At 41.6% G+C, this 25,504-nt stretch overlaps 1 protein-coding gene across 1 annotated transcript in view; it reads right to left on the reverse strand.

Annotated features, from left to right (window-relative positions):
* The window catches only part of MCCC1 (methylcrotonyl-CoA carboxylase subunit 1), a 29,431-nt gene extending 9,353 nt beyond the window's left edge, over positions 1–20,078 (reverse strand). The window contains exons 1-15 of the mRNA XM_090051692.1: positions 19,955–20,078; positions 16,620–16,666; positions 15,900–16,039; positions 15,378–15,473; positions 13,716–13,837; positions 12,713–12,860; positions 11,042–11,163; positions 9,498–9,609; positions 8,718–8,799; positions 7,018–7,145; positions 4,532–4,715; positions 3,869–3,978; positions 3,139–3,355; positions 1,948–2,034; positions 1,372–1,421 (exon numbers count right to left, since the gene is read on the reverse strand). Coding sequence (XP_089907818.1) covers positions 1,372–1,421; positions 1,948–2,034; positions 3,139–3,355; positions 3,869–3,978; positions 4,532–4,715; positions 7,018–7,145; positions 8,718–8,799; positions 9,498–9,609; positions 11,042–11,163; positions 12,713–12,860; positions 13,716–13,837; positions 15,378–15,473; positions 15,900–16,039; positions 16,620–16,666; positions 19,955–20,016 — 1,707 coding nt within the window. The 5' untranslated portion in view covers positions 20,017–20,078. The remainder of the gene's footprint in view (positions 1–1,371; positions 1,422–1,947; positions 2,035–3,138; positions 3,356–3,868; positions 3,979–4,531; positions 4,716–7,017; positions 7,146–8,717; positions 8,800–9,497; positions 9,610–11,041; positions 11,164–12,712; positions 12,861–13,715; positions 13,838–15,377; positions 15,474–15,899; positions 16,040–16,619; positions 16,667–19,954) is intronic.
* Between the last annotated feature and the right edge of the window lie 5,426 nt (positions 20,079–25,504).

The raw sequence follows: 25,504 nt of genomic DNA on the forward strand, positions 1-25,504 counted from the left end.
CTATCTGGGGGAACATTTTTTCACCAGAGCGCCCCAAGGGATGACGAGGTCAAATGGTTATAAACTACTACAAGACCGTTTCAGGCTGGACATAAGGAAGAATTTCTTTGCTATCCGAGCCCCCATGGTCTGGAACAGCCTGCCATCAGAGGTGGTTCAAGCACCTACATTGAAAAACTTCAAGAGTAAACTGGATGCTTATCTTGCTGGGATCCTATGACCCCAGCTGACTTCCTGCCCTTTGGGCTGGGGGCTGGACTCGATGATCTTCTGAGGTCCCTTCCAGACCTAACGTCTATGAAATCTATGAAATTTGTATGTTGAACAATTTACCCCACCTCCTTTTTGATAATCTCAATAGATTGAGCTCTTTCTAATCATTCTTGTGGGTCTTCTTCCACAGCACCTTAGCTTTTTTATCAGATGTGCCTCCCACCCTCTCTAACTTCCTGTCCTTCTGATACTCAGTCCCAGCCCCATCTTCCTTCCAGCTCCTTACTGACCAAAGCCCAGCTCCCAGTGACAGCTTCTTGGCCCAGCCAGTCCTAGTGATCTTCCACACCTGCCCCCAGGTTCCTATTTCCCCTCTCCTTATTTGCCAGCCTCCAGCCCTAGCCTCTCCCTTTCACCAGACTTCTCATTCCAACTTCCTTCCTCATCCACGGAGTCTGATTTATATCTTGTCTGCATTCAGACTGGACAGTTTTTATCTATACTGCATGGGCTTACTCCTAAGGGGGTGAAGCATAAAAAAGACAAGTTCTTTCCTTTCCATTTAGGTACATGATTCTACAAGAAGCACAGCTTGGAGCTGCAATAGTACAGCATGTCCTACTCAGCCACTCCCTGAAACATGCCTAAAGCAGGTAGAATTTCAGTTAATGTAACTGTTAAAAATCAAAGAAACATTGACAGAGTATGTGTTAACTGCAATTTCCAAAATCTTATACCACGGCTACATTTGGATGGATTTTCAGGAGACAGCAAAAGGCCCATTTGATGCAAAGGCCCTCCCTGTCAACTTTCAAGTCTCAGCTCTGAAGTGTGGAGGCCCTAAGAGCTGTTCCAAGGGAAGGTTGCCGTAATTTTTTAAAACAGGCAGAACTGTTTATTTCCCTAGCTTCCATCTCAGGAACAGCTAAATCATTGTGACGAAAATTTACAATAAATTCAGCCTGGGGCAGACATTTAGTAGAGAAAAGTTCACGCCAAACAATTAAAGTTTGACTGCTTTAAGCAACTGAAAACAGGGTCTTATAATGAGAAGTGTCAGGTAACCTTGATACATAGTGACACCAGCCAACCTGGAGTAAGAAGTATACAAGATATGAACTTTATTTATAAGATACTGAAGAGAAAATAAGACTTTACCTGCATGTTATATGAACCATCATGATTGTAATTTACAGTTATGTCCACATCTGTTTAATAAAAAACAAGATTTACTTACAGGACTTGTGGGAAAATGAAACAGGAAAAGAGTTCAAAACATCCTTGCAACACACAAAAAGTAGTTTTTAAATAAAGTCACTAACATTTTAAGATCAGCCCAGCAAGAACTAAGCAGGGTTGTCCTGACATTTCCATCTACATTTTCAAAGCTGAATACCTAAAGACAGGTTCTTAAATCCACAACTAGGCACCTCAATCAAGGCTTTAAAGAACTCAGTGAAGTCAACAGGAGCTGCAGTTGTTCTGTTACTCTGAAAATGTGACCGTCTTTATTTAGATGCCTAAATATGGAGTGACAAGTTTGAACTTAAGGACATCTTTTAAAAAATGTAGCCTATACGCACAGACATTGTTATCTTTAAACACGCTGATGAAAGCTTGTGATTCTTAAAATTATTTTCTACTTTTGTTTACTATTACCTTTTTGGAATATTTGTATGTGGGTTAAAATAACCTGGTCTCTTGAACATATTTTACACGCAACTAATCACTTACTATTTTCACCATCCAGAAGAGTCATGTTTCTAGTGAATGATACATTTAGTCTTCTACCACTGCTGGAAGCAAACGGTGAGAACTTATCTGAAATACAAGATATATAAGCATATATACAGTCAATGTGCATTAAATGCATTATAAAAAAAATCCCACAAAACACAAAGCATTTACACTGCACTTCTCATTTTCAAAAGTCTTTATTAATAATTATTAAACATCTATGTTGTATCTAACGGCCTTAATCTTGTTGGGACTCTGTTGCGCTGTACTTCTGTACAAAGTTAGTAATAGTCCTTGCTCCAAACAGTTTATAATCTAGGTGTTATGCATAACTCCAGAGGAGAGACACAAGTGGACCAGGAGAAAACTGTTATAGTAAGCTCTAGGTGTGGGCACTATTCTTAGACTGTTATTAATAACTGTAATTTGCTACCTGTCTACCCCATTACCAGATGGCACTTGTCATCTAGAGGATGGCACTTGATAACTAGAGCACATCCTCCCTTTTTTATACATATGAAAATTAACACACCAAAATTAGAGATGCAAGATACTTCCCAAAGAAGTCAATGGAAATCTCTGTACTGATCTCAGTGGGCATTGGATTAGGTGACTTTTAATGCAACTAGGTCACCCTAGTAGTGCCAACAGTCGAACTCAGAAGTCCACAGTTATTAATGCCATTCTCAATCCACTAAAAGCACTGGTTACCTAAGATGTGTTTTACAGACTACTGGTCTCTGAGGCCCTGGTTAAGTGGTCCACAGCTGGTCAGTGGATAAAGGGTGGTGTTGCCCAATGCAAAAGTTCCTAAATCTCTGATTGCTGGAACTTGCAATAGAAGAGAAGGGGAAGGAAAATTCTGGACATGCCCTGTTCACTTTGCTCCTCAGCATTTGTACTCTGCCACTGTAAGAGATAGGAACACACAGCTCTCCTTCTGCCTTGTATTACAGTGCCTATCTGAAAGTATCATGGCTACCTTCCCTCCCATGACATATTTAATCTTAGTCACCAAAAGAAAGCTGTGCCTTGCCTTCTCAGTGGATTCTACAGTAGACAGTAGGCAGATGTTAAAAGGAGTGACCTTAAACAGTAAACAATGAGGCATAAAAAACTAAAAATATTAAAAATATGGACAAGGGTTTAGATCTGCCTCACCCTGTCATAAGGAAGAGTGAGCCTTACCATTGGACTGATCTCTAAACACATCAGTCATCATTTTCTCTTTCAGGATAAGTCCCAGAGCCGCCTGACACAACACCTCATTATGGGTTGCCTTTCTGCTTGGAAACAATTCGTCATGGTGTTGAGGAATGAAATTGGTGTGTACATTTCCAGCCTCAAACTGTGAGTGTCCTGACAAGCTCAGTAAGAAATCGATATTGGTGCTTAGTCCTACAATCTGTCAAAAAAGAAGGATGTTCCCAAATGAGAATGAAGAGCTAGAAATGGACATACAGTTCTCTGTTCAAGTGGCACATGAGATAAGTTTTCCTAAAAAGTGGCATTAATGTAATATAGCATTTATAAGAGAAAGCGTAAGCATTCCCATTAATATATGGTTGATTACCTAAGAAAACATCCTGGAAAAAAAGGAAGCTGGGATGTTAAAAAAAATAATTTTTTTTCAGGTTTCCCCAAACTTTTCCTCCACAGAAGTCACCAGAAGATTAACTCATCGTTATTAAAAGGAAAGAGACCAATGCTCAATGTTTTGAAAATTCTCAAGTATTTGAAGGAACACTGCCAACTTGAAATAGAAATTATAAAAAAAGTTTAAAGCTGTTTCAGATTTAATACCTGTGCTAGCCCCACAATTTCCCTTTATTATTGTAATTATTAGTCTCTCCTCCCCTGCGTTGCTACAGCTGAGGTAGAAATGGACCTGAAGTTACACTGGATTAGCTGTACTCACATTATATTGATGAAGACTGTACCGTAACTTCCTTAATGCTGCTTGGCGATCCTCAGCCCAGACAACTAACTTAGCGATCATAGGATCATAGTACACAGAAACTTCATCACCTAAAGCATAAAGGAAACCATTCTAAGTCACTGAGGCACACCTTCCGAATGGAGGCATGTGTGGTGCTGTTCAGTATATGCAATAACTGGTAATGCACAGATAGACACAGTGCACTGCATGGCCACAGCAGAAATTCAGGTTTGATTTGTGGACCAGTCTTTCAATGCCAAAGCCAGTCTGCTTTGGCATGTAGCAGAGATACAGCTCTTCATCACTAAACTTTCCTGAAGAAGGTGCCATATTGACAGGCTATGACGGGAGTCTGTCTGATCTGCCTATCCCAAAGGAGTGATAATCAGAGTGAAAAAGGAAATAACAAAATATTCAAAGATCCAACACAGCAACAGAGATACAGTTATGTCGTAAGGAAGAGGAATGTGCCAGTTGTGTATCAAATTACCTATTCGTAATTATGGTAAAACTACTGGGGACAAGTTCTGTCTCAAATATGCATAAGTACAGGACCAAAAGGCCACAGTCACTCAGAATAATTGCTTGAAGAGCACATTTAAAAAGAATAACCTGTATTTTCAATAGTATCTTTAGTTTTACCTTGTCTGACACCAGTTTCTATCCTGGTGAAACTGTCAGGTGGTGGTGTAGACAAATGCAACAAGGGTCCAGCCCCTGGCATGAAATTATTGTTAGGATCTTCGGCATAAATTCTAGCTTCAAATGCATGGCCCCGGAGTGAAATTTCCTCCTGTGCTAGGGGAATCTTCTCTCCTGCTGCAACCTGAAGGCAGAAGAGTAATTTTCTTTTTATCTAGAAGCAACCTTAACATTTGCAGCAGGGCACTAGCAAATAGGTACAGCTCTCTGGTCTCTCATTCCCTTTATATATTGTGCACGTACACACTTTTCATACAAAACTACCAGTGAAAATACATTAGATGCACAATTATGCAATTGCAGCATGTAGTTAAGATGTTTACAACTGTACACCAATAGAAGCAAGTGTAAATTGCAATGCAGCATGATGGGTAAGGAATTAAAAAGAACACTGCTCTAGAAACAATAAATACTTTAGCACTTGAACCAGAAAACCAGTCAGTTTGAAACACACTGATCATTTTGATCTTGTTTTAAGCCTAAATTCATCCATGATAACCAATCTCTCTCTTTTGTTTTAAGGTATCAAATGCCCCCCAGAAAGAAAAGTCATAATACAGTACTATGTTTGTGATATCAGTCTACTGTCCTAGAAATGAAAGTGATACCACGAATGCTATACTGTTAATTGATATTCCGATCATGAAGGAAAGGAAGATGGGCTGGAATGGTAAATGTGGTACAAAAAGGAGCGTAAAAATAAAGTGTTGGATGAAAAGATTTGGGTGTTTACTCTGGAGTTTACTCTCAAATACAATGAAGTTACTCTTCTTGTCTTTTCCAGGAAAATAAAAACACAATTTAAAGTTTGCTGAGAGATGATTATTTCAAATGTTTTATTATTGCAAACTGTGCAACATTCAGTACAGATAAAGTACAATGTTTTAATTTCCTCCTACTGCAGTGGTTATATTAAAGAAAAGTAACTCAATGTGACTTTATAAAGCACTGGAAGACAAAGGCCTGATTACCTGGAATAGTAGATTAGGGAAACAAAAATCCCTCTCAGTGACTGGAAAAAACTTGTTAATTGTCATCATATAAATATTTTACTATTTCAAAAAGGGATTCACAAGAGGCATTTCTAATAATACTGGATTTTTTAAACTAAGAGATAATTAGGAATTCAGCCTGCCAATCTAGAAGTGAAGGAAAACAAAACAGTTTCAGGGTGAGCCAGAAAGCCTTATAAAGGCAAAATATCACAAAGAAACCTGTAGTATTTAACATGGTCAGTTAGCTTAAATCAGATCCTTTCCCAATGCTGATCTCACCAGTGACACTTCCCATCCATAACAGAAATCTAAATTCTTCCCAGTCAAAGTTGTTTAGTAACTTATACTACCATGCAGGACCACAGAGGTTTTCTAAACTCTTCCTACTGAACTTCATGGAGATCAATAAATACATCAGACTAAGCCTGCAGATTCACATAATCTTTTTTCACCTGATTATGTGTGGCCGCTATTTTTTTATACTACCACTGTCACCAGGCCACAGTCATGAATCTCTTTTTAGCCCTTTCCATTTCCCCTCTTCCCCAGCACTGTTTGCATCTATCCCAGCATATCACTCTACTATTCTCAACAATCACTTCTGGACTAATGATCCAAATCCCAACTCTCCTTGCTTCAACATTCTTGTATCAAGCAGTCATTTTGCCTGTTTTTTCCAGCTTTTCTTCACCCCAGTGACATGTTCCATTTCTGAACTTTGGTGCCGCCCAGGACCCCATTGCCCAAACCGCTTTGTACCCATAACCATGAAGTTCTCTTCACTCACGGCTTCCATCACTCTGTGTTATTCTTTTCTCCCCAGCTCCTGGAGATTCAAAACTTTGTCATCCTTAGCAGATATGAAGAGAATTGTCTCTCCTGAATATATGATGGATGCGTCAGGCTCCTGTCCACACAGGTATAAATTAATTTCTGTTGAAGGGTAAGTGTCTACAGAGAGAATACCCGACCTCCTCTTTTGCGAGGAGTTTTGTTCCTCTGGCCCTGGCTTCACGCATTGTCTGGGTCAAAGAAACATTCTGCATGTTTAAAATGGAGCTACTAAAGAGTTTTCAAAAATTTAAGGATAAACTTAAGAGCTTCCTGCTTCCATTCCCCACATGCTAAATAATACTGTTAAATACCTGATTATCACCTGTCCTTTCTTATGACACTTTAACACACCCCATATTGTAAGGAGGACTTTAAATTCATTTTGGAGCCTGTCTATAATATTTCTCTATCAAAGAAAGAAAAAGGAGGATGTTGTGGAGCACGAGAATTGATCACAAATACGAAAGTGAGATCAGCTTCTAAAACTACCTGTGGGCCTCCAGCAATCAATAGTGAGGACCACTGTCCTACCAGAGCACCACAGAGAACTTACCTACCCATACTACTCCTTACAATTAAAAATAGTTAGCCCCTTACCCTAAGCTGCCACTCCACCAAGTCTGTCCCTGTGATCATCTCAGTAACTGGATGCTCCACTTGAAGCCTGGTGTTCATCTCCATGAAGTAGAAGTTATGTTGAGAGTCCATAATAAATTCCACAGTCCCTAAAATATCAAATATGGGCACATTTCACTGAGAAAAGAAGGTGGTGTTCTTCCTCTACAAATATTTAGCATTTTGCAGTTTGACAAAGATGTTCTGACAAAATTGGAGAGTTATGTTAATGGTAGAGCATCAGGTCAAAAACTAGACTGCCAGAAGCCACTGGATCAAATCCCAGCATAACAGATTAATAGAGTGGCATTGAGTTCAATGCAGTTTATCTTAAAAGCCCACATAAGTAGAGACCTGGAAACTCCAAGTCCTGCCTATACTGTAATAGATTTGCATTCTGTGCTTTTCAGCTGCAACCCGGCTCTACAAGAACAGCTGTATCTCAGTCTTGCAGTAAGTATGCCATTTATAAAGTGCTTCAGAAAGAACTGTACTCTACTAATTAAAAATAAACATTTTCCCCAAAGTTTATCTTCAGCCACATTAGAGCTGTTAGTATTTTATAAACTGATTTTTGTCTAGTAAACACACTAGAAACCACAGTGATCTTCCATGGGTTTCTTTTTTTAAACATGACCTTGCAGTTTGTATACTGACATTGTGTTCTTTCCAGTATGAAGGATAAATCATTTCCCTTTATTTTGCTCTCATAATCTTATGTGTATTTATAAAAAAATTTACTTTCAAATATGAAATTATTGGTCTGAATTATTTCTTTTGAGACTTCTTAGCCTTTTCTGTTTAATATTCCCCATCACCTTTGGCACAGAATTCATACCAACTTTCATTAGTTTAACAATTCAACTCAAAATTAACTGTGTGATTATCTATTTACTACACTGGATACAATTATCTGGCTATGCAAGCGTGCTGAGTTAGACTTATTGTGCTGACATTCTTGTTAGTTTATAGTGATATATGTTTAAGTACTCTTTTTAAATTTGTATCCTTATAGTGATAAAGGCTTTTGGCTCTGCATTACATCAAGCTATGAATCCATCATTCTTAAACGCTTATGTTAATCTGCTTAGGAAACATCAGAATCTATTGATCCCAACAACGATGCTTAAAATGGAAATAGGATAATTTGAGGATGATCGATGAAAAAGGAAATAGTGGAAACGTAAAAGATGTGCCTAAGAAATGATTCAATGTGTAAAAAAAATGCCTAACTGGTGATAGGCAGACAAAGTTCTTTGGGTAAATCTGATATCTTGTATAAAAGATAATGGATTTACCCAAAGAACCTTGTTTGCCTATGTCCTAAGACCAACACGGCTACAACCTACACCCCTGACACAAGTGGTGATGGCACAGGACAGTTCACAGGAGTAACACAGCCCACATATGCCTCAGGATTAGGTAAATGATAAGGACTCGATTCTGCTTTACCTACTATGTTGTTATAAATGTTCAGTTAAAAGGTGACAAAAAGTGTTCTTAAACTACTTTAATTAAGTAAGCTTGAAAATTAGGTGTGGACTACATCCTTCACTTAGCATGACCAACTTAGAAAAAAAGTCACATGTGTATGAGGTTCCAAAACAAGAAAATGTGACTTGAAGTTCACGGTTCTATTAAACTAAGTGACCTGCACCGGAAGGAAGTTAAACCTGACCTACCTGCTCCCACATATTTCACTGCTTTAGCTGCTCTGACGGCAGCTTCTCCAAGCTTCTTTCGGACTTCAGGACCAATTCCTGGCTACGAATGTATTAATACAAAAGATTAAAACATACTGTAACTCTTACAGATTCCACAGGCGTAATATGTGGCTAGTATGCCATCTTTGGAAAACTGACAGAATCCTTAACCACACTGTATTTAAAATCTAATTCTATAGCTTACTTATGCTTTCTTTTAAAAGTTTTGCATAAATTTAGCCATTTAGGAACTGTTCTAGAACAGTAGACCTCCAGTCTGCATAAACCAGTGCCTAGATTCTGATAGTGATCAAAGCTTCAGAGCCTCTACAATATATCTACCTGTGTAAAAATGTTAACAGGGCAATAAACTGTTTCCTGACCCAAGCAGCAGTCACCCTAAATCCTGAAAAAAATCAAGAAGTCTTGATAAATTAGGAAAAATAAGCATAATATATATAATACATATTGGACAAGTGTTTTTTCCCCTTGTTCTAGAAGATCAGATACCAGCAACAGCCCAAAGTAAACTGCTACGAGTAGATGGCTTAATGGTCTAATTCCATCTACGAAAATCATGTCGACAGTTTTTGGTTTGTTCTCAGAGCTCATCAACAAGAACAGTTATTTTCTGTAACAAATTCTAAACATGTCTTAAGACTTATTAATGTACAACCCAGCAGATACTGCTACATATAGCAGAGCGGCAATTTAAAATCATGTTAGTTTATTACATCTGTTTAGGAACCCTCTGCTTACCCCTGGAGCCTCTTCAATGATTTTCTGGTGTCTTCTCTGCACACTGCAGTCTCTCTCAAACAAATAGACTGCATTGCCATGCTGGTCACCAAACACCTGGACTTCAACATGCCTGTTTCACAGTAACAAATGTTTCAATGTATTTTACCAAAGATTCCTAAGGCCCCAAATCTACAGCAAGTTGCAATGAGCCAAACCCTTACACATGTATGCAGCCCCAATGATTCCAGCAGGGTGCCATACAGATGCAGAGCCTCACACTGGCTCAGCCCACTGCAGCAACAGGCCCTTCCCTCAACAGGAAGGTGTTAACAGTTAAAGCTAACCACTGTACAAAACTGCCTAAAGCTACTAGTTCCAATGGGATTCTGAACACTACAGTCATTATACTGAAACGTGGCAAATTGAAAAACAAACCCATGGAAATAAACATCCAGCACCTGATACTTCTGTATTTTTTTTCTGGTCCCAATATATTTTTTTCTACATTACATCTGGGAATTGTGTACCGACACATTGGTCCTTTGGTTCTTACCCCTCCTCAGACTCAGGGGTAATTTGTAATATTTCAGGGGACCAGCTGGTAGTTTGTGACAGTTTGGCAGTGATTTCATAGATTTCACAGACATTAGGGCTGGAAGGGACCCCGGAGGATCATCGAGTCCAGCCCCCTGCCCCAGGCGCAGGAAGTCAGCTGGGGTCATAGGATCCCAGCAACATAAACATCCAAATTTCTCCTGAAGGTGTTCAAAGTAGGTGCTTGAACCACCTCTGATGGCAGGCTATTCCAGACCTGGGGGCTTGGACAGCAAAGATATTCTTCCTTATGTCCAGCCTGAAACGGACTTGCAGTTTATAACTGTTTAACCTTGTCATCCCTTGGGGCGCTCTGATGAACAGACACTCCCCAAGATCCTGGTGAACACCCCTTACAAACCTACAGGTGGTCATCAGATTGCCCCTGAGCCTGCGCTTTTCAAGGCTGAAGAGTCCAATAGCTCTCAGCCTCTCGCCATAAGGTCTATTCTTGTGACCTCTGATCATGCGCGTGGCTCTTTATTACAGGCTTGAATCATCCCCCTTGCACACTGAGGCAGAGAGATTAAGTGACTTGTTTAGGGGCATAAATGAAGACGATGGAGTCAGGAATGGAGAGTGTCAGTCTACTGGCAACTATATATCTGTGCTTGAGCACTCTAGACAACACTTCCTCCAGACTTAAAAGAACAGTGAGGTTAAAACCTGCTATAATGATGAGGCATTTTGCATTCTTAACTATAGACATTGTGTGATATCTGGGATATACTCTCCAATTAGAATTAGACAGCTGCTACCATGTCAAAACAGCTAGATTTATGTTACACGTTGTTATAATTCATAGTTACAATGATCCATTCAATACTTTGTTAAATTAACAATTCTGCCTGTTACTATTTAAGTGTCACAGTACATACAAACAGTGTAAGAGAGACTATTATTTTATATAAACATAGCAGTATAGCTCTTAAACACATCTTCAGTATTAAAATATTTATTTCTCTTACCTTGGATTGTCTACAAATTTCTCTATCAGCATAGCATCATCATTGAAAGATTTCCTTGCTTCCCTTCTAGCTGATTCCAGCTGGTCCAGAAACTCTTTTTCTGAATGAGCAATTCTCATGCCCTAAGATGTAACAGATCCTTATCTAAATATCTACCAAAGAACAAGTCAATTATAAGTATATATATATTTTTTTAAAAATCCACCACTGGATGATTATAACAATTACAATGCATTTATTTAACAATAAAACAATTTTGCTGCTTCTTATTCATCAACAGAATCATAGAAATGAAGGGCTGGAAGGGACCTCAAAAGATTGAGTCCAACCCTCCTGCTCTGGGCAGGAATACTGCTGATATCAAATGATGCCAGCAAAGTGTCTTGTTCAGTCTCCTCTTGAAGACTTCCCAGGTTGAGGACTGCAGCATCTCCTGGAAAGGCTATTCCAGATTTTGGTCATCCTTACCATAAAGAAGTTGTTACTTACATGCAACCTGAAACCATCCTCTAACACAGAGGTTCTGAACCGGGGGTACATGTATCCCCAGGCAGTACATGAGACATATTTTATACATTGTCTAACACAGGTTGAAGGGCCTAAACAATTAATTTCCCACTGAAAGGGGATACATGAAGTCTCACTCTGAGCCCAAGGGGTACGTCAACTGAAAAAGTTCAGAACCGCTGCTCTAACAGTTGATGGCCATTGCTCCTTGTCCTCCCTAGTGAATAGTTTTTCTACTAGCTCCAGATATTCACCCCTTACATACTTGCAGATGGCCAAGTCCCCTAGCTTCCAATCAATTAATTTTCTGTAAACATCTCACATAAAGTATCACTAAGGATATAATTAAACAGTCATGCGCTGTGCTGGAATAATTGAGACTAGAATTCAATTTGACTTTTGAACCCCATAGTGAATTTTCAGAACTTGTAGACAGAATAAAAACATAGTTTTTCTTGAGTAGGTAAATACAGTAGTTTGAGAAATCCTGCAGACAAATCTGGAATCCTACAATGTCATTTTTACACAGTCACCTTTCAAAGCAGAATCCGATTTAGTCAGCAGGGTCGCTGTGGAATAAATATCAGTTGGCTGCTGGCTGGTTACCAGCTATTTCTAAGAGTCCATTCAGCAATCTCAGCTCTAAAGCCAGGATTAAAAATCACAACAAAGGCCACCATCACACAATGATTAAACCTCATGTGACCTCATATGACACAATGGGCCAAATTCTCTGCTTGTGTGAAATGTTCCAAGCCTGTTTAAGTCCAGCCCCCTACCCCAGGGACAAGAAGTCAGCACGGATCATAGGATCCCACGAAGATAAGCATCCAAATGAGTCTTGAAGGTGTTCAAAGTGGGTGCATGAACCGCCTCTGGCGGCAGTCTATTCCAAACCTTGGGGGCTCGGACAGTAAAGAAGTTCTTCCTTATGTCTAGCCTGAATATTGATTTATATTAGTCAAAGTATTTGGCCCAAGATTGTGAATTTTCACTTCCTTTTAGTCCATGATATGTTGAACATTATTTTATTAACTTAATAGCAGTTCTGTTCCTGTTAAGATTCCTTTTACAGAATTCAGGTACAAGCAACAGAAGGCATTACACTTCAGTTTAGCACAACTTCACTTCACATAATAAACAAATCTGCAGTAGTATCCCTACCTTTCCTCCTCCTCCACGAACAGCTTTAATCATTACTGGATACCCAGTTTTCTTGGCATGTTCTTTTAGACATTCATCAGACTGATCTTCACCATGATAACCTTCAATGACAGGAACCCCAGCAGCAGACATTATCGCCTTGGAAGTGCTTCAAAAGAACATTTTTTTTTTTGTTTAAAGTGGCAACAATAATATTTATTTTTTACAATAGGCTCCAGATCCACAAACACTTTTTTTACATGCTTAACTCTGTTCATGGAAGTAGTTCCACTGACCTGACTTCAGCAGTGCTACTCACATCGTGCACAAAGTAATTTTTGTATTGCTTAAGAAAACCAAAGAAATGGGATATGCAAGTGTGGACATTACACTAGTTAAAATAAACTATACACATTAATATGCTTTGTAAAATCAATCTCAATAGAGGCACCAAATTATTTTGAACAACACTATATGTAAACTACTGTAATAACGTTCGTTTCTTTTTTAAAGTGTCATTGGTTGAGCAGCCGCTAATATTCACCTCCATGATCTGTGCTTTTTGCCCTGGAAATTCTCTTAGGCCCAAGGAAGGTAAAATAGGATTCTTTCTGGAGCCCAAGAAAACCATTCTATATCAGCCACATATGCCTCCACAGAGACCTCAGAATCTCCATTCCACCACCACGGACAGAACTCCCACAGTTGTACTAGTGCTTTCCTACCCAACGTGCAAGACAGCAGACCTGGATATTAAACCCAGATCTTTCCATATAATCATGCAAAGTACTAATCCCACTATTGTATGCAGTGATTGCTATATTTTATGACATGATCTTATTAACTGAAAAATCTGGAATGGTCCCATAGTTGCATTAACTTTAGAAATATGAAAAGTGTATAGCTATTCCATTCTCTTCTGCACAAAATACAACAAAAATGCAAAGAGCAAATTATGTAGCAAACAGCTTCAGTAAGCTTGTAAATTACACAATGCAGTGAAAAATAAAGCAGAAACTGGTACCTCTTTATACCCATATCTCTGATAGCAGATGAAGGAGGACCTATGAAGATGATTCCCTCTTGCTTGCACAACTCTGCAAACTCTGTATTTTCTGAGAGGAAACCATAACCTGGATGTATAGCCTAAAACAATATGACAATTACCACATTTTGTCATAGAATCACGGAAAATTAGGGCTGGAAGGGACCTCAGGAAGTCATCTACTCCAACCCCCTGCTCAAAGCAGGACCATCCAGACAGGGCTTTGTCAAGCTTGGCCTTAAAAACCTCCAACTAGAGATTCCACCACCTCTCCAGGTAATCCGTTCCAGTGCTTCACCACCCTCTTAGTGACAAGGTTTTTCCTAGTATCAAACCTAAACTTCCCTTACTGTAACTTGAGACCATTGCTCCTTGCTCTGTCATCTGTCACCACTGAGAATAGGCCAGCTTCATCCGATTTGGAAACCCCCTTCAGGTAGTTAAAAGCTGCTATCAAATCCCCTCTCAGTCTTCTCTTCTGCAGACTAAATAAACTCAGTTCCCTCAGCCTCTCCTCAGAAGTCATGTGCCCCAGCCTCTGAATTATTTTGCCCCCCCCGACTCCCACTCCCCCCTCCCCAAATTGGACACACTATTCCAGATGTGGCTTCATCAGTGCAGAATAGAGGGGAATAATTACTTCCTTCAATCTAATGGCAATGCTCCTACTAATAATGCAGCCCAGTAAGCTGTCAGCCTTCTTGGCAACAAGGGCACACTGTTGACTCATATCCTAACATAACTTACAAAATCCTAAAATTACAGCTTATGTAAAGGATGGGGGGAAAATGTGGAATAGAATCACCAGGGATAAAATACCAAAAGCATAAATATTCTGTTTATAAAGGATATATATGTATCAGAAGAGATGAGTCACAAAGATAAGGTATTATGCCAAAAGTTAACTTTAAAGGAAATTGTTTTTTCATGTTTTATGTATGCTATTTACAGCCTGATCCTACAAAAAGTTACCCATACCCACATGAATATAGTTAATCTGTGACTTCAGTGGAACTCTGCTTGAAAATATCTACATCCATGAGCATCACAATGGGATCAGGCCTTCAGATTATAAATTCTTTGGAGCAGACATTCCAATTGTGCAAATTAACTAAGAACATTTTTGTAGATCCACACTATATATCTAGGCCTTGCAACATTATATGCCACTAGGGTAACACCTGCAGAAACATCGAAGTGATTTGGGAGCCAATCTTTTTAAAAATCCCATTTTTTAAAAGTGACAAGGAACTTAAGATCTAAGTCTCATTTAAATTATTTGGATACTTTAAAGACTGTTACTCTGCATACATATATAATATCTCAAAAATACTATTTGATCACAACAATTTTTTTTAACTACTTTATGATGTGAAAGAAATAATAAGCCAAGAAAGACACCAAGAGGATACTGTGTTTACATACATAGAATAAGATACGTTGCATCTTATATAAAAAAGCATTTAGGATACTTGCCATGACTGTTTAATCTTCACTTTTTAATTTGCAAAAATCCAAACATTAAATCCAGCAACTCAACTGAATCTTCACACACATGCAGAAGAACACATTCACACCACACTTCTTAAAAACAGAAGTGTAATCGTTTAGAGACCCCACTGTAACAGTTGTGTGTAGTACCTGTGCTGCTGACTTTTTGGCCACCTGCATTATTTTTTCCATGGATAAGTAGCTCTGTTGAGAGGCTGCTGGGCCAATGAAATATGCTTCATCTGCCTGTTGTAGGAGAGAGATGAATTACTACTAACCATTTACTAGTTAATCACAAAGAAATTTTAAACCTGTATCCTGGGGCTTAAATTGTTCCCTCTTCAGAAAGAGCTTAGCTGGGTTTAGAAAGGCAAGCTCTGTGTTAGCTTTATAATGTCTGCAGGGGTCTAAAATGAGACAAGAGACCTTTTGCTTATACTTCAAAAGCTGTAGCTAGACCTTCAGAAGACAAAATACACTGTATTAACCAATGATGCTTCCTTTGGTACTGGAATTATTTAACCATGCAATTTCATTTTCTCTTCAGTTATTAACAATTATTCTGTGGACTTGGTCCCACAGAAGGCTTTGCATGCAATTAACTTTTCTCTTATAAGTGCTGGACCTATCATTTAAATAAAATGACTCATGTGCATAAGAACTATACTTTACCATTGCTACGTGCATGGAATTCTTGTCTGCATCACTGTAAACTGCTATAGACTTCACACCCATCTTCCTTGCTGTCCGTATTACCCTACAAGCAATTTCTCCTCGATTTGCAATGAGGACCTTCTCTATTCTGTGGCTTCCTGTATAAAGGAGCAGTCAGGTTAAAATACTTCTAAATGAAAAAACACTTTTACCTATGTTAGTAATGTTATCCAAGATTCCTGAATTTCAAATTCTTTCATTTCCAGACTGATTTGTCACTGTTCATATTATTTGTTTATGCTTTTTATTTCTTGCAAATAATATATATATATTTATATATATAGAAGAGCAAAGCAAAAAAGTTTATCTGCTTACATTCGTTAGCATATAGTTAGCAATTGATACTGTTATGCTATTGAAGAAAGGTAAAAGTTTCACAATGATTTTGCAACCTTTGTATAAAAAAGATCTCTGAGTAAAAAAGGTACAAAACTAAATGAAACTGACATGAAATAAATATAACTAATAGTAAATGATATTCCTTAAAACCTTTTCATTGAGGCTTTTTGTTACATCCAGTATACAGACACTTCCTGCGAAAATGGAATCTATTGACCATTTATAGATCAAGAAGCTATAATTGTCAAACTTCTCCTATAACTAATTTTCTAAAGACAATTTTATCCTATAGTATTTTTAAAAATTAAACCATCATGGATAAAGACTATAACCTAATACCTGTTGTTGAGGCGTATCTCATGATTTTCTGTCCCCAAATCCATTTTCTGTAGAAAAATAGTAAACATATAAAGAAAAATAAAACGAGCTATTTCTCTTCTTGGGTGTAGGGAAGACACTGGATATGTTTCTGAAGTGATTTGTGACATAATTATTTACATAGTCTATGACATTGTGCAACTAGCAAGGTGTGCCAAACCAAAAAAAGTCTCTTCTCAAAGGAACTGACAGCTTAAAGACACCATAGGCACAAGATCATAATTTAATTTAAAAAATAGTGAGGGATTATTCAGAATGGAATATTTTAAATAATAGGTTTTTAGAAGGCTCTTGAAGAAGACAATGGCCTATCCCTCGCATTTATTAACTGGGAGGTGGTTCAAGGTATGCAGGGCAGTACAACAGGACATGAAGTGGTTGGGTAAAGAGAAAAAAGGAGAGGTTAAGTGGGTGGTGGCAGGGGACAATGAAAAGAGGTGATGTTGGAGGGAAACAAGAGAAAAGAAACAGGCAAAAGAGATACAAAAAAGTTGAGAGAAAAAACAGTCATAGAAGTAACAAACAAGCCAAAATAGAGATGTTCCACTAGACAAGGTGAAATAGTTGCCCACAAGTTTAAACACACTCCTCTTTCAAAATGGTTTTAATTAACCCACAAGTTGATTCCTCAGCCTCAGGCCAGGTAGTCTAATTCATAGACTAAATCAGGGGTGTCAAACTTAAACAGGATCCGGTCCAGGCCATATGGCAGTAGCAGCTCTAGCTCAGACCTGGGGCATGCAGCAGTGGTGGCAGCAGCTCTGGCTCTGGTTCTGGCATGGGGCTCCTGGTGCAGTCCAGCTCCTGTCATCTGCCCCCTGCCAGAGCCAAAGCTGCTGGTGCTGCAGCAACAGCAGCCAAGGAGCTGAGACCACAGCAATGAGTGAAGTAGCTGGTGGGTGACTGTGACTGTATTAGCCCTCAGTTATCTTCCTGCTGCTGGCTGCCATATCCACCAAGACCCAAGGGCTCCCAATTCCACATCAGGCAATCCCCGCCCCCAGCATATCCCACACCTTCCAGTCTCAGGTGGGCTGGATGGAGAAGCTCTGCAAGCTGGATCCACATTTAACACCACATACATCACCGGCCACAAACTGAGAAAGAGACAGATCTGGATAGATGATTGGCTTCCGATGGTTCATCCTGGCAGATGAAGTTAATAATTAATGCAATGTTTTGTTAATAATTAAAACTGTTTTGGCTAAGGGGAATTGATACGTTGGCTGACCAGTCACTGCATTATCAGAAGCAGAAAAGCAATGTTAAGTAGAATATGTATGGATGAGATGAAAAATTGACTAAAATCAGTGTCTTTATTTACAAGTAAAAACACAGAAAACCCAAGGAAATTGTGACCGTTTGGGGGCAATCGCTGGGGCTCAGTCCTAAAAACAAACAAAATCAAGACTGTTTATATTTTCTTATCTGTGACGTGCTCCCCCTGCCCATAAAGGAGGCTCAGTGTTGGGGTCTGACAGTGGTTTTTAGTTTTACTAGGTCTCTTCTAAAGAGATTCCTACTGGTCTTCACTGGAGAGAGCTTCTGATGGCTCACTCTGGCTGCCAAAGTTAATTAATTCACTTGATACTGCCTTGGCTACACAGTAATTCATATAGTTTTGGCCAAACATTCAACACATTACCAGGAGAAAAGCCACGTTAAGTAGATTATGGACACGATGTATGAACTAAAATGAGTGTCTTTATTCAGAAAACCCAAACGAACCGTGATTGTTGGGAGCAATCACTGGGGCTCGATCCTAAACAAGAAAATCAACGTTGATGTTGACGTTTTCTTTCCAGCAACCTACTTCCCCTGCCTATAGAGGAGGCTCAGTGCTGGGGCCTGATGGTGGCTTTTTTTTTTGGTTTTATTAGGGACGGTCCTACTTTGAGCAGGAGGTTGGACTAATGACTTCCTGAGGTCCCTCCCAACCCTAATTTTCTATAAGTGTATGATTTTCTGAGGGGATAGCTGCTCTTTGCTGGCAAGAGCCAGCTTCAGGCAGATGTGTGAGCTTTACTGGAATGCAGTTGTCGGCCCAAAGGCTCTGCTTACAGAAAATGTGAAAAATTATTTTAAGAAAACCCCCTTGTTCTTCATCAAATGGAGAAGTTTCCACAGGCGCTGCCCATGCCGAGCCTGGCGCCCAGCAAAGCTTCCTGGACCCACCCTGAGGTTAACCGGCCCTGGCGCCCTCAGGCAAGGACTTGCCACCACCCAAAAAAACTCAGCTGCTGCCTGGGGAGCACAGGAAGCCAATGCCCAGTACTGCCAAGCGTTAAATATGAAATTACCATATGGGAATCTCAAAATGATCATATCTGCTGAAAAACAACTGTACACTGAAAAAATACAAAAATGGGCAGGCAATTAAGTACACAAATACATCTTAGTCACTTTATATTGGCAGGCAAACTTTTTTTGAGTAGATCAATATCTTTGATTAAATCAACTTGAGTTTACTCAGCTGGTCTAAGAGTAGTTACTTTATATTGCTCACTGGAAATCACCAGCGAGCGAGCGACAACTGGGTCTTCCGAGTTGATGTGTTTCTTTATTTTGAGCCATCATAATGAGCCCCAAAGCCAGTACAGACCCCCTAATGGGGGCACGGGTTTTGGATGCGTTTTTAGGTTTGTGTTGAAATGCTTATCTGGGGTGCTATATCTATATCTATCTATAGATAGATATAGATATATATACACATACACACACACACACATATATACATACTCGCACACACACACATCTATAACTCTGTATCTATCTATATACCCATGTACATCTATAGATAGAGATATATAGATATATATTAAATGGGAAATGGTTCATATATCTATATCTAAAGACAGCGCTATAGATACAGATGTAGATAGGTATATAGATATAAATAGATACACATAGATATATACATTACATGGATATAGAGATATATAGATAGCTATGGAGACAGACAGATATACTGTATATAGATATATACGGATTTAAAAATAAATAAGACTCCCTGCGGGGCCCCTGGGTTTTGCCTCTGCTGCACCAGTGAGCTGCGGGGACAATGACTGCAGGTGCTGAACACCTGGCCAGCTGCGGCTGGCGCGCGGTGGACGGGACCCTGCAGGGGGGTCACACCGCTCGTCCCTGCCGGCAGCCGGGCCCAGCAGCCCTCGCGCAGGGGTCGGCGGCCCGAGGGGCGGAGCCCTTCCCACAAGGGGGGCGGGGCTCCCGCGGACACGGGGTGGCCCGGGGCAGGTGTCCCGGGGGAGGTGGCGCGCGCCCCGCCCCGCACTCACTGAAGCGGCAGCCCCCACAGGCAGCGACGGCCGCATTCAGCGGGCAGCGCCAGGGCCGCCATGTCAGCGCGGGACGGCGGCCGAGGAGGGTCAGAAGGCGGGGGCGGGGCCGCGGCGGTGACGTTCTGACGAGAACGTTGAGAGACAGTTGGGGCCGGGCTTGCCTGGGGGGCGCGCGGTGGGCGGAGCCTCTCAGGCGGCTGCAGCAGTCGGTCCCCTGAGGGAGCGCGCAAGCGCGTCCCTCCCTTCAGTGTCGCGTTGATGCCCCGGTCGGGGCGCTCAAGGAGCCGGGCCCCTCCTGTTAGATTCAAGGCCCCCTTAGAAAATGCCTGCTCTTAGCTAGCACAGTAGCAAATCTTCCTGTTACAAAGGGCTCAGAGCGCCCCACGTCGCACTCTGGACTCCCTTTTCCACAGATGTCGTGGACGTTAGGGCTGGAAGGGACCCAAAATGTAGTTGGTCTAATAAAAGCTATCACCTCGACCTCCAGTCCTGATTGCTCTTTGAAGCCTCAACCTTTTACCTGGCGATCACCTGTGCACATGAACGCATATATGAACATATGTGCATACCTTAATGATATTTCACATCACCCTCAAAAGGATCTCGTGGCTTCTCGGCGGGGAATCGCTGCTCTTACCGCTGGGTTATTTTCCTCGCGGGGCTCTTGCGCCCCTGAACACATTGAGTTCATCCCTCCTAACGGTACCCATACAGATGTTCCTAAAAAATGGACCAGGCTGGCCTTGTAACACATCTAGGCCGCTTCTGCACACCAGAGGGCAGCATTTAATTTGGTTAATTAGGGATGAGTTAAATGGGTCTGACAAAGCCCGAATTCAAGGTGGGCGGAGGTGGTGCTTTTAGTGGGGGGAGTCATGTCGGTCGTGGATTCGGTTATACGGCAAGCGCGGGCTGGATGGTTTCTGCTTCCTCAGCCGGACGAAGGAAGGGTATTTAGACCCAAAAGCTGACAAAGAGTTTTTTTTCAGCTAATTGAGAAAAGGGATCAGATTAACCCAAAGAACCGTGCCAGTTTAATTCACGCGTGATATGTTTTTTTTAAGGGATGAGATCGAATGAGATTGAGGCGCTGTATCAAATACGGGTGTCGAATGTGGAAGCGGTCGAATCAAAATGCGAACGACAACCAAACACTGCCGGTGTTTAATGTTTACTTACCTCTGTATCAAGTACGGATAAGGACGCTAAGATTATTGTGAAAGGAAAACCAATCCCCCCTGCTCGCCCCAGTTCCTGTCAGCAGCACAGCCCATGGGCAGTTTTCATACGTTTTTCCTTAAGGAGAAAGGAGGTGTTAAAATTTGATATTAAAACGTGCTGTGTTACGGGCGGGGGGAGGTTGTAGCCATGTTGGTCTACAGACGTCGGCAGACACGGGTTCGTCAGGTGAACCTGATACCTTTTATTAGACCCACTTGGCCTAAGATAAAAGATAATGTGCTACGTTTTATTCGTGGCAGAATAGACAAATGTAAACACAACTTCGTGTTTCTATTTTAAATAAAGAGGAAAATAAAGACCTGAAGAAATGAGACGACATCCTGATTTCAAATACTGAGAGGCAGGAATCTGGAAACTACCGTGGGCAGTTGTGAAGTGCCTGCAGAGAAGGAGACATATAGGGTGCTGTGTGTTTTATGGCTGGTTGGAAAAGCAGCAACACAAACAACCTTGAGTGCTGTTGCGGCCGAACAATTACGGCAGCAGAATTTTTTTTAACCCTGTGCAAAGATCACAGATATGAGGGAGGCCAAGTGTAGGAAGGAACAAGATAATCCGTCCATAAGAATAAACCATTTACTTCCTTTATGTAAAGAATTGTAGCCCGGAGTATATCACCTGCATATTAATGTCAGCGTTTTTTTGTTACACATGATTAAATACAAATTCAGTCTTTCAGTGTTTGCCAGCGTGGATCCCATTCAAGCAGTGCATGTGCTCTACATACATAAGACTAAACCTCTGAATAGCTGTGTCTGTTGGGTCCCACCTGTGCCCCGCACAGTCTCATGTGCCTGCCCTACCACAGCCCTGAGCATAGAAAACAGAGCAGCTGCAAGCGTTCCTTCCTTCCTTTTTGCTTTCCTTTGCTTGTTGCCCCTGAGCATTTTCTGTTCTTAATTTGTTAGTTAATCCCCTTTCTCCCTTTTTTTTAAATTTACTCCTTTTAATTTTTTTAAAATTTAATTTTCTCTAGGTGCTCTCTGTCAAAACCATTTCATCAGTGGATTCAAAACATTTGGGCTTTAAGCATGTTGACATTCCCATTTCCCTTCCAGATGTTGTGTCAGCAAAATGTCATGTGTGTGACAGTTACTCCATCTTCATTTATTCTCAACAATGAGAAAAGATCGAGAGCATGATTCTCAATCGGGATGCCATGGTACCCTGGGGTGCACCGAGATCCTTTCAAAGGAGTCACACAATGTTAGCACTGTCATGATTCACAAGTTAAACCTGGAAACTTTAGTAGGAATTCATAATGTTAAAAACATTTTGCTCTATTGTGGTCTTTCTATGTTCTTTGCAATAAGCGAATTGCTCCATTTTTTTTCTGCAGCCAAAAACCAAGTAAAAACTTAAAAGTTGCCATTTTCCGAGGGATGCCTTGAATCTGAAAAGGTTGACAACCACTGGTCTAATTTCCAGGCACCCCCATCACTGCACAGATTGACACTATTATTAGAGATCCATTTCTCCTCACTTACAAAGAACAGAACATGGTTCTTCCCTCCAGACCAGAACCCCTCATTTTAGTGCTTCATCTTACTTATGAATATGAATGGCCCCCCATCACTTCACCTCTCAACCCAGGGGTGACCAATCTGTAGCATGCATGCCACAAGTGGCATGGGAAGCCTGTGTGGTATGCAACAGATCAGAAGGGGTCAAACAGTACAGTGATAGGGCAGAAAGCAGAGCAGCAGATCAGACAGGAGCACAGGGCAGGGAGCAGGAAGTAGAGCAGGCATTAGAAGGGGATCGCAGTAAGCACTTGGAGGGCGTGGGCTTTAGTTTGTGGCACTCTTACCAAAAAGGTTAGGCCTCATTTCTTTAACCAACCTTATCTATACAGCTTCCCTCCATGGCCCTAGCCACTTATTGTGCAAAGATAGAACAGTCTCACAGAAGTATTGAGATGAAGATGAATACTCTATTTAACCCACTGCTTTGCTGAGATTGACTTCATGTTTAATATACGGTAACAATGACATTACAAGTCACTGTCACTGGACCATTCAGGGTGGGCTAAAAATACACAAATACAATCTGAAAGCAGTAAAACAGTACGTGCTGCCCTTGGTGAATTCCACTGCACACATTTCCATTTCTCAAAAGCAATGCCTCCCTTAGGAAAAGGTCACATTTCAAAGTAGTACCACTGTATGGCCAAAGGGTATATTTCACCCAGTGTCTTTTCGTAATAACTTTTAGTGTGTTTTATCCTGCAAGTACCTCTTAAAAACAGTTAATGAGCGGTCAGCTACATCCCTGGGAGTTATCAAAGTGCTATGTGCTTTTAAATGCTGGTTGCAAAGACATGCTCGGATGGGATGGGCTCCACCTTTCCCCTAAAGGTAAGCATGTGTTTTCTTCTAGGTTGGCGGATATCCTCCAGCGGGCTTTAAACTAGCTCATTAGGGGAAGGGGAAGACGAGGGCGGATGAAGCCTTGGACTGCCAAACAAAGCAACACCCACAAATGCAGCCCAGCCTAGACCAATGAGCAGAACATATACATAGGTAAGCAACAGGGGCCAGGGCAATGCTGAGATTAGGGGGCCAGTGCACACATCCTCAGGAGGCCTCAAATGCCTCTACACAAATGCTCATAGTATGGGAAACAAGCAAGAGGAACTTACCCTCCTGCTAGCTGATACCAACCCAGACATAGTGGGGCTCACTGAAATGTGGTGGGACCCAACGCATGACTGGGCGGTGAATGTCAAGGGCTATAGGCTGTACAGGAGGGACAGGACAGGGAGGAAAGGTGGGGGCATGGTGCTCTACATTAAGGAGCAATACACATCCTCGTCAATTAGCAAGGATCAGAGGAGGGGTACACGGAAGTGCTGTGGGTTAGAATATAAGGCAGTCATGAGGAAAGAGATTTAACAGTGGGGGTCTACTACAGACCCCCCAACCAAGGGGAAGAGCTAATCCAGGAATTCTTAAGTCAGCTTACGGAGGTGGTTAGGTCAAAGGACGTGGTCATCACGGGTGACCTGAATTTTCCAGACATCTGTTGGGAAGAGCAGTCAGCCAGGTCTGACTGCTCACAAAGGTTCCTAGCCCAAATGCAGGACCTCCATCTAACCCAGGAGGTGCACACCCCCACCAAGGGAGATGCCTTGTTGGACCTGGTGCTGGCCACGGGTGATGACCTGGTGAGGGGGCTGCGGGTGCTCGACCACCTGGGCAACAGCGATCATCGCCTGCTGGGATTCACCATCCAGCGCAAGGTGGCAAAGGCCTACAGCAAGGCAGCAGCCCTAGATTTCAGGGGCGGTGGACTTCAATGAGCTAAGGGGAATAGTCAGGGAAGCACTGAGGTCCCGGAGGGGAGGGGAGCCAGGTGTCCGAGGAGAGTGATTGCTCCTTAAGGAGACGATCCTCCAAGCCCAAAGGGAGGTAATTCCAACACGGATCAAAAGGAGCAGGAGGACGCAAAAGCCCCCATGGCTCACCAAAAGCATCCAGGAATGTCTTCTAGGTAAAAGGGAGGTGCACACCCAATGGAAGGGAGGGGCCATCACCAGGGAGGATTATACTGCGGTTGCTTGGGGATGCAGGGTGGTGGTCAGGAAGCCCAAGGCGGAGATGGGACTGGGACTAGCTTCCCGAATTAAGGACAATAAGAAGTCCTTTTTTAAATACATAGGGGGCAAAAAGAAGATTCTGGGTAACGTAAGACCCCTGCAGGACACGCTAGGAAATTTGGACGTCACACCAGACAACAAAGCTAACCTATTGAACGATTTCTTTCCCTCCATTTTCCTGAGCAGGGACTGGAACAGCCACCCCACTTCTGGGCCCCCCTTAAAGCCCAGGGGAGGCGTACCTAGGCCAAGGGTTAGTGAGGAACTAATTAGGGAACTTCTGGAGGGACTGGATGTATTCAAATCAGCTGGTCTGGACGATCTCCACCCTAAAGTACTGAGGGAATTAGCTGCAGTCGTTGCGGGACCCCTGGCACGGCTGTACGAGCACTCGTGGTGCTCTGGTGTGGTGCCAGAGGACCGGAAGAGGGGCAATGTAGTTCCCATCTTCAAAAAGGGGAGGAAGGAGGACCCTATAGGCCAGTTAGTCTTAACTCAATCCTGGGCAAGCTTTTTGAGAGAATTATTGTGGCACGTGTCCACGAGAGGCCAGCGGGGGAGATTATGCTTAGGGGCAACCAACACGGGTTCATTAGCGGCAGGTCCTGTCAGACCAAGCTGGTGGCCTTCATAGTTTCATAGTTTCATAGTAGCTAGAGTCGGAAGGGACCTAGGTAGATCATCTAGTCCGACCCCCTGCCTTAGCA

Source organism: Crocodylus siamensis, chromosome 6 (assembly GCF_052110815.1).
Source record: "Crocodylus siamensis isolate JL-2025a chromosome 6, ASM5211081v1, whole genome shotgun sequence".
NCBI lineage: Eukaryota > Metazoa > Chordata > Crocodylia > Crocodylidae > Crocodylus > Crocodylus siamensis.